The sequence below is a fragment of the Miscanthus floridulus genome, chromosome 1 (assembly GCF_019320115.1).
Source record: "Miscanthus floridulus cultivar M001 chromosome 1, ASM1932011v1, whole genome shotgun sequence".
NCBI lineage: Eukaryota > Viridiplantae > Streptophyta > Magnoliopsida > Poales > Poaceae > Miscanthus > Miscanthus floridulus.
In genome coordinates this window covers 115,853,933-115,868,534 of record NC_089580.1, presented here as the reverse complement: position 1 = coordinate 115,868,534, position 14,602 = coordinate 115,853,933, and the positions used below count along the sequence as shown (strand labels likewise).

General features: G+C 44.2%; 1 protein-coding gene across 1 annotated transcript; it reads left to right on the top strand.

Annotated features, from left to right (window-relative positions):
* The first annotated feature begins 2,960 nt into the window (after window positions 1-2,960).
* LOC136539154 (protein NRT1/ PTR FAMILY 8.3-like) lies at window positions 2,961-10,319 on the top strand. The gene is made up of 5 exons (XM_066531101.1): window positions 2,961-3,351; window positions 3,630-3,732; window positions 3,966-4,183; window positions 4,285-4,823; window positions 9,295-10,319. The coding sequence occupies exons 1-5, from the start codon at window positions 3,265-3,267 to the stop codon at window positions 10,118-10,120; spliced, it is 1,773 nt and encodes a 590-aa protein (XP_066387198.1). The 5' UTR covers window positions 2,961-3,264; the 3' UTR covers window positions 10,121-10,319.
* Window positions 10,320-14,602: the final 4,283 nt, after the last annotated feature.

Here is a 14,602-nt window from a genome sequence, read left to right as displayed (position 1 = left end):
GAATAAGCCTTTCAATGCCAAATCAACAACTACCTTCAAGAAGAAGAAGAAAGCATAGTTTGCTTAGCTTCACTTGTGGAGAGCTTTGTCACTTTTTCAAGGAGCGTCGAGACCGAGCAGACCTCAAAGGGTAAAATAAGAATGTCAACCTTGTAACTACTAGCAAGGCTGATGAGGGGGATTTGGTAAATTTTCTACTGTACTTTCAGTGTTTCAGTCCCCAAGTTGGTGGATTGATACAGGTGCTAATATTCTTGTGTGTGATGACATCTGTATGGTTTCTTCTTACCAGGGGCTCCAAGGTTCCTCTGTCTTGATGGGGAATGGGTCACATGCTTCTATTTGTGGTGTTTGCCCATGGTAGATCTGAAGTTAACTTCGGAGAAGATAGTGCAGCTAAAGAACGTGCAGCATGTCTCTGCTATACGCAAGAACCATGTTAGCGTCTCCCTTCTTTTGAGAGATGAGTTTGAGGTAGTGTTACAGTTCAATAAAGTAGTAATATCAAAGCAAGAACAATTTATTGGTAAAGGCTATGAGTGCGGAGGCTTATTTGGCTTTTCTTTGGCAGATTTTTGTAATAAGTAAGTGAATCATATTTTTGGCACAACTAATGATAGTGCGAGTGTTTGGCATTCTCGTTTTATGTCATGCGGACTTTGGTTTGATGTCACGATTGTCCGGCATAAGTTTAATTCCATATTTTCCTATTGCCAAAGGTTCTAAGTGTCGTAGTTGTGTGCAATCAAAGCCTCACAAGGCAACGGAGGAGAGAAAATTGGCACCTCTAGAACTCATACATTCTGATCTATGAAATATGAATGTTGTGTTGACAAAAGGTGGAAAGAGATACTTCATGACTTTAATTGATGATGCAACTAGTTTTGCTATGTTTACTTGCTTAAATCTAAAGATGAAACACTAGACTACTTTAAAATCTATAAGGCTGAAGTTGAGAACCAACTAGAGAGAAAGATTCAGCGTCTAAGGTCAGATCATGGTGGTGAATATTTTCCCAGATTGTTTGATGAATTCTGTGAGCGTGGAATTATTTATGAGAGGAAGCCTCCCTATTTGCCAGTATCAAACAGGATTGCCGAGAGGGAAAACCGCACACTGACTAACTTGGTGAATGCCATGTTAGACACTGCTGGTTTATGTAAGGCATGCTAGGGAGAGGCTTTATGGACTATGAATCATGCCTGAATAAAATTCCAAACATAAATAAAGAAACAATCCAATACTAGGATTAGGTTGGGAGGAAACTATCACTTTCATACTTGCATACGTGGGGATGTTTGGCGAAAGTCAATATACCAATTTCTAAGAAGCACAAGTTTGGACCAAAGATTGTGGACTGTGTCTTTCTAGGATATGCTCACGAGAGCATTGCCAATAGGTTTCTCGTATTAAAATGTGAAGTTCCTAATATGCATGTTGATACAATTATAGAATCTCGTGATGCTATTTTTTTAGAACATATTTCCTATGAAAAATATGCATAATAATACTAGATATCTTCTGAGATATACTACACCTATAGAGTCTCCTGTTGAGTTATTTGAGCACCAACCGCCATCTTCCACCGCCTCGGCGGGCGGCGCCCCACCCGCTGCCGTCTCTCCTGCCACCACCGCCGTGTTGCGGCCGCCACCCCAAAATCCTCCTTCTAAGACCACAGGGGATGGAGAAAAGAGGGAGAGCATGGGAGTGGGAGATGATAGAACCCTAATGCCGGCAAGGTCCCCCGTCTCCGATGGTGGCATGACCGGTCGCTTATTAGACTTTGGGCTATTTAAATTCAAACCTAGTTCTTGTCCCACCAAATTTAAGTTTGAGCCTACAACTTAAGTTCCTCCCACGAGGTTCCTCTAATTTATGAACCATTGGATCTAGATGAATCAATGGACTCATTATTTTCAAGCACCATAAAATTTCTCAAAAAATATGTCCATATCAAAAGGTTAAACATTTCCAGGAAAGTTTTGTCTAAAGAAAAGCAATTACTGGATGTGGATGAGAGAAGGTGGGAAGCGGAATTAATTGAAGGTTTGAAACCCGATGCGTGTGCTTGCGTAGGGGAACAGAATAAAGCAAAATCGGAAATGTCAAAGGCATCGTTTTCTTTATGATACGGAATTACGGACCGATCCCGACAGCACTACTTTGCCAATTTTGTTGGGTGCCAAGATATCAGCTTCAGTTTTGGGTGCCAAGATATCAGCTTCAGTGGAGAGCGACGTTTCGTCTGTCATACTCATACGGCGTTAAAACCCATGTGGTAATCAACCGTACTGATTTAGAACGATACAGCAGTCATAAGGTTGAGGACGAATTTACGGCTTCTCGACAGCAGCCACTGTACTTAGCGTCCTGTCTAATCACATCACAATAATGCTTTTTTCAAAGGGGGCATAGCGTCCTACCAAGATACCCGGCCTGGTCATAAGAGCAGCCAAGCACCTCTTTATCAGCTGCTTCAAAAGTACTCTGCCGCGCTGCAGAGCCATTTTCTCAATGATAGCTTTCCTTGAAAAGAGCTCTATTGCCATGGAAGCAGAAGATGTGAAGATTTTTTTTTTTTTTGCTAAGTTGGTATAGTAGTATTTAAAGCTATAGAATCTATGTATAGTTTCAGGTTAGGATTGCTCTAATGACCAGCGAAATTGCGTCACTCACTCACTCTAGGATGTGAGGTGGGAATCAGAATTAATTGAAAACCCACGTTTATGCTTTTGTAGTAGCAACAGAATGGAGCAAAATAAAAAATGCCAAGCCATCGTTTTCTTAAAGGTATGGACCGGTCCTGGCAGTAGCACTTTGCCTATTTTGTTGGCTACCATGATATATCAGCTTTATTGCAGCGATGTTTCGTCTTCCATTCTGGCCTGGCTAATCAGTCACCCACCGCGCTCTTTGCCCTACTAGTAGGTCATCGTGGTCGTTGTGCTTCCCTTTATAATCGTTAATCAGAGCTAAAAAAACGCTGCCAGTTGTGGCAGCAAAATCTCCAATATTCCGGGGGATCCCCGGCACTGTACAGATAAGATAACCCCTCCCCTTGTCTTGCAATAACTGGTACTTAGCGTCCCTCTAATTACCATCACATCACTGCCTTCTTTTCAAAGCGAACACAATGTCCTACAAACAGGACACCCGTCCTGATCAAAAGAGCAGCCAAGCATCTTTTTATCAGCTGCTTCAAAAAGTACTCAGCCGCGCAGTGGAGGCTTTGCTGCAGAGCCTGCAGACTCCATTCCCTCAATGAAAGCTTTGCTTCGAAAGAGCTCTACTGCCATGGAAGCAGGAGATGAGGACAGACCCCTCCTTAATGTCCATCCTTCTCCTCAGGTAACTCTCTCTTTCTCTCTCTCTCTCTTTCCTTTTGACTAGATAGTAGAGATTCACTGAAATTTGACTTATGCTGATGCTTATACTGAAATGTTGTGAGAAGGAAAACACTGTTCGTTCGCTGAAAAATACTGCTGAGTAGTGTAGCAGAACAGGGCCATGTTTCCATTATAGTATAGCCTCAGAGAGTTATTTATCACGGTAGATAATCACAGGATTTGTTGATTCGGAACTGAATTCTGAAAAACTCAGTTGCTTGGTGCTGTCATGTCATGCAGGGTGCAACTTCAGAATATACAAGAGATGGATCAGTTGATATCAACAAGCAGCCCGCTCTCAAGCACAGCACAGGGAAATGGAGGGCATGCTTCCTCATCCTAGGTACTCCCTCCTATTCTAAATTATAAGTTGTTTTGGCTTTTTATTTAGGAATATATTGCTTTTGCTATGCACCTAAATACATAGCAAAAGCTATGTTCATAGGAAAGTCAAAACGACTTACAATTTGGAACGCAAGGACTACTAACTAAAGAGCAGCTCACGATCCTGCTATTCCTTTCTTTATAATTCTGCATAACAGCTAGTTATTAACTGCTTGAACATCATGGACTTAGGTGTTGAGTTCTGCGAGTGCATGGCTTTCTTCACAATCTCAAAGAATTTGGTGACCTATCTCACCACTGTTCTCCACGAAAGCAAAGTCACTGCAGCCAGGAATTTGTCCGCCTGGGTCGGAGCTTGCTTCTTCACGCCACTTTTTGGGGGTTTCATTGCAGACACTTACTGGGGGAGATACTGGACGATTGTCGTTTTCTTCCCACTTTATGTGGTTGTAAGTTCAAAGGAAGCATTTCAACCAATTTTGTTTGCACTGTCCGTTGCGTGTCCACAACTCTGAATCTGAATATATATACCCTTCCATTTTCATCACAGGCAATGGTCGTTCTCATAGCCTCTGCATCCCTTCCTATATTCTCAACATCTTCTGACCATGGCGGCAGCGTTCATCGAGCAGTGGTTTACCTTGGAATCTACCTCGCTGCCATTGCCAGCGGTGGTGTCAAGCCATGCACGTCAGCCTTTGGGGCAGACCAATTTGACACCAATGACCATGCAGAGCTGGTGACCAAGGGCTCCTTCTTCAGCTGGTACTTCTTCTTGATCAGTACCAGCTCCCTGCTGTCTGGAACTGTGATTGTTTGGCTGCAGGACAATGTTGGGTGGGCAGTCAGCTACGTGATACCGACAGTGCTCATGCTCATCTGTTTCCCTGCGTTTTTAGCTGGCTCGAGGGTATATAGGTTTCGGAAAATGGGAGTAAGTCCTCCTACGAGCATACTTCAAGTGGTTGTTGCAGCTGTCAGGAAGTGGAATATCAAACTGCCGGATGACAGCTCGCTTCTATATGAGCCCACCAGCTTGCCTTCTGGAACTGACGCAAGTTACAAAATCGAGCATACCAATGAATTCAGGTAATGTAAAGCACTCCTATATGACAAGTAAGTCTAACTTGTTAGATGTATGTACTGTATTTATTTAGCCATTAATGTAGGGTGTTATCTTCACTTTGTATATCTCCTTATCTTGCCCTTTGTATATTGGAATAGACCAAGTTTCTGTATGCTATCGTCTAATAAAATCCACGGTAATGCTTTTGCCGTCCTTTCTAAAAAAATAAGTTTCTATATGCCTACCAAGGTAACGGAGCTATAAGGTCAGATCTCATCTATCCTCACCTGGCTGCCGCCACCGCCACCACATGAAGTCACCAGCGAGCTTCCACTGGTGAGCAACTTCATTTTTCCCACTACCCTCAAGCTCCTTTTCCTACCTCCACCTCACGCACGGGTCCTACATGTAGCTACCGCCTTCACCTCCCGAAGGTCCCACATAAGGTCGCCGCACTGCGAGCCCTGCCCGTGGTCGCATCCCCTCCACTGGTTGTGTGAGCACCTCATTGTGGCAACGCCCTCTGCCGGCTATGCGAGCACTTGCTGCTACTATCCGCAGGCCCTACCCGTAGGTTGATGTCTTTGCCACCCGCAGGTCCCTTCGTCGCGGTGCCCCTGCCTATCCACTATACGATGAGTAGAGTTAGTAGACTTCATGGCATTCTCCGCTCATTTGGGTGTTTGTTCCTGTTCCTCGTTGTTCAGTCATCTTTAGTGGCCCCAACTGGGGGTGGATTTATCTTCCACATGGAGGTTCATATGGGTAGTTAGCAGTTTTGGGGTTATCTCACTAGTGAGCGGACATGTCCACTACATCCTGATCTTCCCATGTCGCTCCAATATATGTCAAATGTTGCTGATGACACTAAGAGTGCTTTGCTTGAGGCGTTTGAGGTAGACATGGAGGGCGACCGACCTAATCTCAGTGTCTACTAGACTTGGCTACGAGTAAAGGCCTTTACCAAGGCCATCTTGCTTGCGAGCATTGAGGTCGATCTCTTGATGTCCCTCCATGGCCTTGCTACTACACACCTAATGTGGGTTCACCTTCTATTCTAGTTACAAGATTGGTAACGAGGTGATGTACCTTGCTATCATCGAGGAGGCTCAGGTGCTTTGCTAGCTTGACTCCACTATTGAGGACTTCCACCATTTATGTCTATTGACTAGCATTGTCTGGATGGTTTGGGTCCTGAATTCTGTAGTGCTGGTACTTGTTGGTGTTGTGAGCCCACTAGAGCTCGAGAGACTCTTTGTCTTCATGAGTTTCTCTCTCAACTTCATCCTGATTTTGAGACTATTCTGGTGCAGTTCCTGACTCATCGTTCGTGCCCATCGCTTGCCAAAGTGATGCCTGAGCTATGGGCCAAGGAGACGTTCCTTCATACAGCTAGTGTGAGTAGCAACAACCATCTGTGCTGGCCACCACAGCCCTAGGTGTCTTTACTGCCACCTCCCTCACCGTCTACGTCCTCAGTAGTGGCAGTGGGGACTTCTTCTGGTGTTCTTTGTGGCTAATGTAATGCCTAGGATATGATGAGAGGACTTGCCACAAGAATAAATGTGACCGAAAGAGCCAATGTCGACTCTCTTCCCCGGGCTTGAGTGGCTCTTATACACCACAACCCCCACTCGGTATCTGCCACTAAGAAGGAGACCCTCGCCCTATTTCTCCTCTTACTACCCTAGCGAAGACATCAACGCATGAGACCACTACTCAGGCTTCTGGTTCCACTCTTACTCGTCATCTAGGTAATATCACACAAGTGGTTTTATGATTCTGGTGCACCATTTTCATATGACTTATGAGTTGACTCATTTGTCCTCAATGTCACCTTAACCCGATCTTTCATTATTTAGACCGATGATGGGACATCTCTTCCTAATGTTGGATGAGTGGACGTGACATTCTTTCTGCTTCATCTTTTCATGTTCCTTTATTTCGCATATTCTTAAGCTTACTTTGCAATTGGTGTCTTCTTGTTAGATCACTAACCACGCTATATCCTGTCATTCGTGTGGCTGACTTTTTCTTAGTCTTTTAGTGGTTGATTGATTGTGTGTTCTTTTGTTCACTTTGCCTATCAGGTCGTCTAGTTCTCCTATGTACCTTTGCGTCAATTGCATCGCATACCACTACTTTTTTGTAGTGGCATCGTTGTCTAGGTCATCTCTCTAAGCTCTAGACTGTTGACTTTAGTTCGTAGCGGTGACTTAGTTCCTTTTTCTATTGATACTACTCTACATTGTATAGGGTGCAAGACTGGTAAACAACTACAATTCCCTAAACCTTCCAGTGATTCTATGTCCTAAGGCCCTTTTGATCTTGTCCATTCTAATGTATGGGGTCATGCTCCCTTCACTTCCATAAGGGGCACTCGTATTATGTTATCTTTATTGATGATTATTTGAGATTCACTAGGGATTTATAATATGTCTTCTTGTGTCAGTTTCTTTCAATTCAACGGTAGTTTGTCAGTATGCTGTGCACTTAATTTGATTCTCCCATTTGTGCTTTTTCTACTAACTCTACTGGTGAATACATTTCTAATGTGCATTTGTGTTATCTCGCTGACTACTGTACTCTTCCTTAGTTGTCCTATCCTGGTGCTCATGCTCCAAATGGTGTCACTAAGTGTAAGCATCGTGACATTATAGAGACAGCTCGTGCCCTTCCCATTTCTGCTAGTCTCGCTCCTCAATTCTGGGTCGAGAATGTCTCTATGGCTATTTTGCTTCATTAAGTGGCAACCATCCTCTTCTCTTGAAGGGTCTACTCCCTACCAGCATCTTTTTTATGATCCCCTTTCTTGTATCCATATCCGTTGTTTTAGTTGTGTGTGCTATGCTCTTCTTCCACATCGTGAGCGCACCAAGCTGACCACTCAATCAGTTGAGTGTGTCTTTCTTGGGTACAACACAAAACATAAGGTTTATATAGTTGCTATGATCCTATTGCTATCAGATGAGGATTTCTCCATGTCACTTTTGATGAATCCCATTGTTAGTATAATCATTCCTCCACCAGCTCATATAGCACCCTTGTGTCCCTCTCGTTCCTTACTCTGCCTGATTTTTCTTTTTCCCTAACACCTTCTTCTCTTCCCCTACCATCTACACCTCTTCCTCTTCCTTTTACTCCACCAACTTTTAGTTGCTCCCCCGCCCTCCAGTTGATCCTATGCCAGTTGTCCACCTCGTGTGATCACTAACTACTCCGCATTTGGGGCTTGGTGTTCACTTGTACCTAGTGATGGTGTGCCCTTCGATTATCCCACTCGCTATTATCACCTTGTCGGAAATCTTGTGGCCACATGCTGAGTCAGTTTATTTCTTCTCCTACTTAGGTCCACTACGCCCACCTTCTTTGTATTCTATGATACCTTTGTGGAACCATTTCTCATCGTCTCTTTCTTTCCTTGCTCTAGCTCTCTCCAACTTCGGGTTTACTCTGATGCTACTTGGGCAAGTGATCATTCTAATCATCGGTCTCTCTTAGCATATTGTGTTTTTCTTGGCTCATTATTTGTAGTTTCCTGTTCGAGTATTGAGGCTGAGTTGCAGGCTATGGCAGTTGTGACTATGGAGAACACCTGGCTATGGTGGCTGCTTGAGGATTTTCCTGTGCCTGTTACTACACTGACTCATGTTTCCTTTGATAGCACTAGTGCGATTAGTATTGTTAGGGACACTGTGAACACGAACTTACCAATCATATTGGAGTTGACTCTTGTTATATAAGATCACTATTACATTATCATATTGCCGCTCTAGGCCATGTGCCTTCTGAGGTTCACGGATTTTTTTTTTCACCAAGGAAGGGTGTAACATGTCCTTTTTCTCTCCAAACTCAATGTTACTGAACCACCATTACCACCATGAGTTTAAGGGGTGGCAGGGGGTTGTTAGGTGTATATATTGTGTATGCATTTAGACACTAGTACGTGATGTTTCTGCACTTTAATTTGTACTCCTTTCGTCTCAAAATACATGACATTTTGATTTTTAAACATCTTGTTTGACTGTTCCACTTATTCAATTTTTTTGTATAAATATTATTTATTTTATTATGACTTGTTTTATCATTAGAGACACTTTAATAATGACTTATTTATTTTATTATTTGCAAAAAAAAAGATGAATAAGAAAAATGGTCAAACATAATATCTAAAAGTCAAAAGCGTCATCTATTTTCGGATGGAGGGAGTATGTCTCTATATCTAGCCATCTTGGTATTGGAATATATTGGTATTCATAACATAAGGGACACATATAAGTTAACCCAACCAGTAGTGAACTACCGAAATTTTATTGTAATTATAAGTCAATATTGTTTTGTTTTGAACCATTACCCCTACAAGTACAATGCAAATCATGAAGTTTGTTTCAAGAACATCAGTAGGAAACAATTGTAGGAACATGCATGTCGCCTGGAAAATATAAACTTGAAACAAAGCTATGGTTCCCTGTTATAAAAATATGTGTTCTCCAGGTTCTTCGACAAGGCTGCTATTGTATCGGCTCCATCAGACAGCGAATCCACGGTGCCACTGTGCTCATGGAGGCTCTGCACAGTGACACAGGTTGAGGAGCTGAAGATGCTGCTGCGGATGTTACCCATCTGGGCATCTTTCGTCATCGTCTACGCGGTCGACGCGCAGATGCCATCGACGTTGGTGGAGCAGGGCATGTTCATGGACAACCGTGTTGGCTCCTTCACCATCCCACCTGCGTCCATGTCCACCGTCGGAGTGATCAGTTGCCTGGCCTGGGTCCCCGTCTACGAAATCGCACTGGTGCCACTCGCGCGACGCTTCACTGGCAAGGAAAAGGGCTTCTCCCAAGCACAGCGCCTCGGGATCGGCCTAGCGCTGTCCACGCTCACCATGGTGTACGCAGCGCTGCTCGAGACGAGGAGGCTAGCGGTCGCGGAGGCCAGCGGCCTGAGAAATCAGGATGCGCCTGTGCCAATGAGCATCCTGTGGCAGGCGCCCCTCTATGTCGTCCACGGTGCAGCCCAGGTTTTTGCCGGCGTCGGCGCGACCGAGTTTTTCTACGACCAGTCCCCCGAGACCATGAAGAGCCTGTGCGCGGCGCTCGGGCAGCTGGCGCTAGCGTCCGCGTCCTACATGAACTCACTCTTGCTCAGCATTGTCGCGGTGGCCACAACACGCGGCGGGGCGCCTGGGTGGATTCCAGATAACCTGAACGAAGGCCACCTGGACTATTTCTTCTGGATGATGGCCACTCTTAGCTTACTGAACGTGGCTCTGTTTGTGCGTTACTCAATGAGGCATACCGTGAAGATGGCTTGTTGATGAAAAAGGTGCTATCATGTTGCAGGTCAGGTAGGGGCTGTACAGTATAACCTCATCACCCTGTCATTAATACAACCTGGAGATAAGGTGCAGAGATACTAGTTATTAATGATTAAATGTTTTTGTAAGGCAAGTATTTTGTTTTTCTTTTCTGTGCCTAAACTGTCAAGTGAGTACATGACTCTGATATTCCTCCAAATTTGGTCCATCTCACTCACCTTGTATCTATGTGTCCCTCCCCTCTCCAGAGCATAAAAGTCCTATCCGATTTTATTAAGAGTTCATTTGGATGTAGATATTGAGCTGCTAGAATTGAATTGGAAACCAGTATTAAATCATACTAGCATTGGAAATGTGTTGCCATACTAAATCAGTTGTTTGGATGTAGATGAATTTGCTAGTAGATATAGAGCGAAATGACGTCGGCTTTACCGCTCAATCCGTGTCTAGATTTGAACTCTAATAGCTTGACGTTGGCTTCCAGTTTGCTCACTAGACAACCCCGATACAATGGTGTTTTGTCATCCTTTCTCACTATCTCTAGCTTTTCCAACTGTGTAGCACTAAGGAATCCACCCTCTATATCACGTAGCAGCTGAGAAATGTCATTTTCATGCTCGGTGTCATCAGCTAACGTATTCCTAAATACATCATCATCGGTAGCCACTGGTTGAGTATTGATACCCGGTTCCTCGTTAGTAACAACCTCGTGGGGGGCAACATCAGGCATGATGGTCATATCATCATTGTTTTCTTGCAGAACATTCTCACCAACCTCCCCATGATTGGTCCATAACGTGTAGTCTCTCATGAACAAGGCATGGTAATCAAGTGGCATCATATCGGGGTAATCAAGTGAACAAGGCGGAAGCATGGTAATCAAGGATGTCATATCTGCTTCACGTTAACCCATTTCTTGACATTATTGCAATCTCTGCATGGGTAGAATACAAGTTTTCCAACCCAGCATCGGCTACGGCGACCATGATGAAGGTGTTGATGCCCCATCAAGTACTGCAAGTCCGTAGATGCCAAACTGTACATCAACCCTCGATCCATCTCTGCACATAATTTTTTTGTACTTCATGCCACATAAAAATGAGGAGAGCAATTATACAAAAATAAAAATTAGAGACCAAAATAATGAATAATAATTGTAGCTCAAAACAATGGGTTGCTACGTGTCACATGGATATGCTCATCAAAAATGAAATTGGTCGCCCCCTTTTGAAGAACAATTGTTGTACACTTCGTCATGCCACATAAAAATGGGGAAACTATACAAAAAAATTGATACTTAATCATGAACAACAATTGTAGCTCCAAACAAGGGGTTTGCTCATCAAAATTGAAATTAATAGCCCTATTGAAAAAAACTCTACTCTACTCCATAAAGAACAATGGGTTTGCTCATCAAAGCATCACATATACACAATCATCAAAACCACCATGTAATTTGCTTGGAATTATAGTGGGTTCATAGACACCAACCTTATAGAATATGGATTCACCACAATTTGAATACCTTCCTCAAGATCCAAATGAAAAGTGCTCCTAAATGGAGAAATTACTAGAGTGAGAATCAAGCAATCTAACCATAAAAAATGTAAAGCTACAAATTCAAAGAAGTGGTTGCTTATTACTAACCTTAAAGCAAGAAAATCATGCCCCATGCTTGAAAATCCAAGACCTTCATTGAGCATTTTGGTGAAGAATGGCCACAACATTGGAGGGAGAGGTGGGGAAAGACTCCTCCTTGGCCAAGTGTGCTCGGGATGGGAGGAATGAGAGAGGAGGACATTGGCTTTGTATTATGCACAACACCACTGCCGGTTTAAGCCAAAAACCTGTAGTAATAGCACATTAATTAGCACATCGGTTCAAGCCATGAACCGGCAGTGACTATCACTGCCGGTTCTAGCCACCAACCGGTAGTGATATGGACCTTCACTGTTTTTTTACCGCAATATGGACCTTCACTGTTGGCTTTGAGGACCTCAAATCATTTTCTGATTTTCAATCTAACAACCGGCCGTGAAGACTTATCACTGCCAGTTTCTCGGTTTCAGAGAAACTGGCAATGATGGGCTGATAGTGAAGGACGATTTTTATAGTAGTGTAGATCCGCCACTAGCTCAGGGACCACCTGGTGTTCAAAGGCCGAGGCCTAGAACAACAATCTTGTACAAGTTTTAGGTAAGCACCTCAATGGTTATAGAACCGCTTGACCATTTTGTACAAATTATATAAGATACTAATAACCTAACCTTCCTTTTAGCTGAATGAGAAAGGAAGCACGTCCTTTCTCGTCCAGTGAGATAGTCAAAACTCCAGATATCCAGGCAACATGAAACTGTAGGTTCACGTAGTAATTACTGAGATGCACAGATTCACAATATATTTCTGAAGCAACTTCTTAGGGAGGAATTCGTGATCTTCTGTGCCCTTGAGGAAAGAAAAAAAGATATAGCAGCACAAATGAATAATGAATGTTATTGCTTGCAAGAACAAAGAAGGTGTTGCTTGAAAGCAAACATAGTGTGTACGATGGTGTCGCACGTGCTGACTTTTGAAAGAAGAATTTCTAGGTACAACAGAAAATTTGGTCTGATTCTCTTGATCTCAAGAGATAAAGCCAGATTTGTTACCTTTATCTAAAAAAAAGATAGAACAGAAAAGCATGGGCTTTTCTTTTATGAAGAATGCATTACTACTGATGATGTTAATTAATTTTTTATTTGTCAGAAGAGGAGAGCACGATGTACTTTAGTTTACAGTATATAATGTGTTTGATAATCTCCTTGTTATTATCATCCCGATCCCGTTTGTCCAGCTGGCAGTAGATAGACCATTTATTTATAGGAAGTGCTTCGGAGAAGTAGGTGTCCAAGTTGCTTATAGTGGTTCCGGATCCTTTCAAGAAAATTGCTCAAACCTGCCTCTAAAATGTGACTAAATATATAAATAAAAATATTAATATTTTTGACACCAAATAAGTATAGTACAAAAATATATCTGATACATATTTGATATTATAAATATTAACATATTATTGTTTATAGTTTATCAAATTTAAGATAATTTAACTTTTTTTTAAACTGAGTGGAATTTCATTACTCAACTGCTCGGGAGCAGAGTTTGAGATTTGCTCCTCGCGCTTAGCACACATAGACCCCAACGCAGCCAGCTTATGGGCGGCTTGGTTACTCACTTACCTTTGAACACACAATGAAGACTGATAAAATTCCAATCTACCAAGGACTTGATTTCTTCTACAAGATGACCGGCGGCGGTGTCCGCATATTTGGTGGTGTTGATAGCAGACACCACTTTTTGGGCGTCCGTCTCCAAAATGAGTTGGCCAATCCCCAAACCGATAGCTGCCTGAATGCCTTGAAGACAGGCGATTACTTCCGCATGGAAGGCATGCATTCAGTAGATGCTCAACTCGTCCTCTTCCCGTCACAAGACGTCGCCATCACTGTCTCAAATTATGAATCCCCAGCTACCAAAACTGAATCCTGGAATGAAGGATGTATCACAATTAAATTTCAGGATGCCCGGCGGTGGTTTAGACCACTTTGCTGGCACAACTACACAAAACTTTACCGAGACGGGCAAAAACAATTAACTGAGGCAGGCATCGCAACTGCCTCGGTCCAAAGGTCATGGTAAATGGGATCTTTTTCTAGACGGTTGGATGTCTGCCTCGGTAAATCGAATAAAAAACAAAAAAAATGAAAACCCGTGGACAGGCCCGTCGAGCCCGTCTACGGGCCTGCCGAGCCCATCCACGGGCCGCCGCCGCCAGGTCCGGCCTGCCTGCCGCTCGCGTCACCTCACACCTGGACATGCCGCCGCCGCCGGATCCGCATATGCATGTGCCGGTGGTGGAGGAAGGGGAGCTGGATCGCCGGATATTTGCTCATTGGTGAGGAAGGAGGCGATGGGGCGCCGGATCTGTGGTGGTGGCGCTGGATCCGCGGTAGCGGAGGTGCTCCGGCGGTGGGGAAGAGGGGAAGGAGCCGGGGCGGTGGTGGAGGTGCTCCGACGGCGGTGTGGCGCCGGATCCGCACGAGAAGGGGTCGCGCCGCCTCTACCGCGCTACTGGAGGAGCCATGCCGCCTCTGTCGCGACGATGGAGGAGCCGCGCCACCTCTGCCCGCCGCCAAAGATTCGCTCCCCGCGCGAGCGCCAGAGAGGGAGAGGGAGAGGGAGGGGTGCACTCGGGATGGGAGGGGGTGCCCGCGCCTGAGAGGGAGAGGGAGGGGCGCGCTCGGGATGGGAGGGACGAGCCTGATGCTGCTCGATTTGGGGTGAAGAGAGTGAGGAAAGGAGCCCTAACTTTTCTTTTTATACTTGGTCGCGCCTACGGGCCTGGTCTGGGCCAGTTGGGCGTCGGCCTTTTTTTATCGAGGCGGGCCTTATAAGAGGTCCGCCTCCGAAAATGGAGGTATTTTTGGAGGAGTGGTTAATGGATTT

What these genes read in the sequence shown, in the direction of transcription:
- LOC136539154 (XM_066531101.1), top strand. Translation starts at nt 3,265, where the DNA reads ATGAAAGCTTTGCTTCGAAAGAGCTCTACTGCCATGGAAGCAGGAGAT. An exon ending in TCTTCCCACTTTATGTGGTT is followed by an intron (nt 4,184 to 4,284) that starts GTAAGTTCAAAG and finishes TTTTCATCACAG; the next exon opens with GCAATGGTCGTTCTCATAGC. An exon ending in GAGCATACCAATGAATTCAG is followed by an intron (nt 4,824 to 9,294) that starts GTAATGTAAAGC and finishes TGTGTTCTCCAG; the next exon opens with GTTCTTCGACAAGGCTGCTA.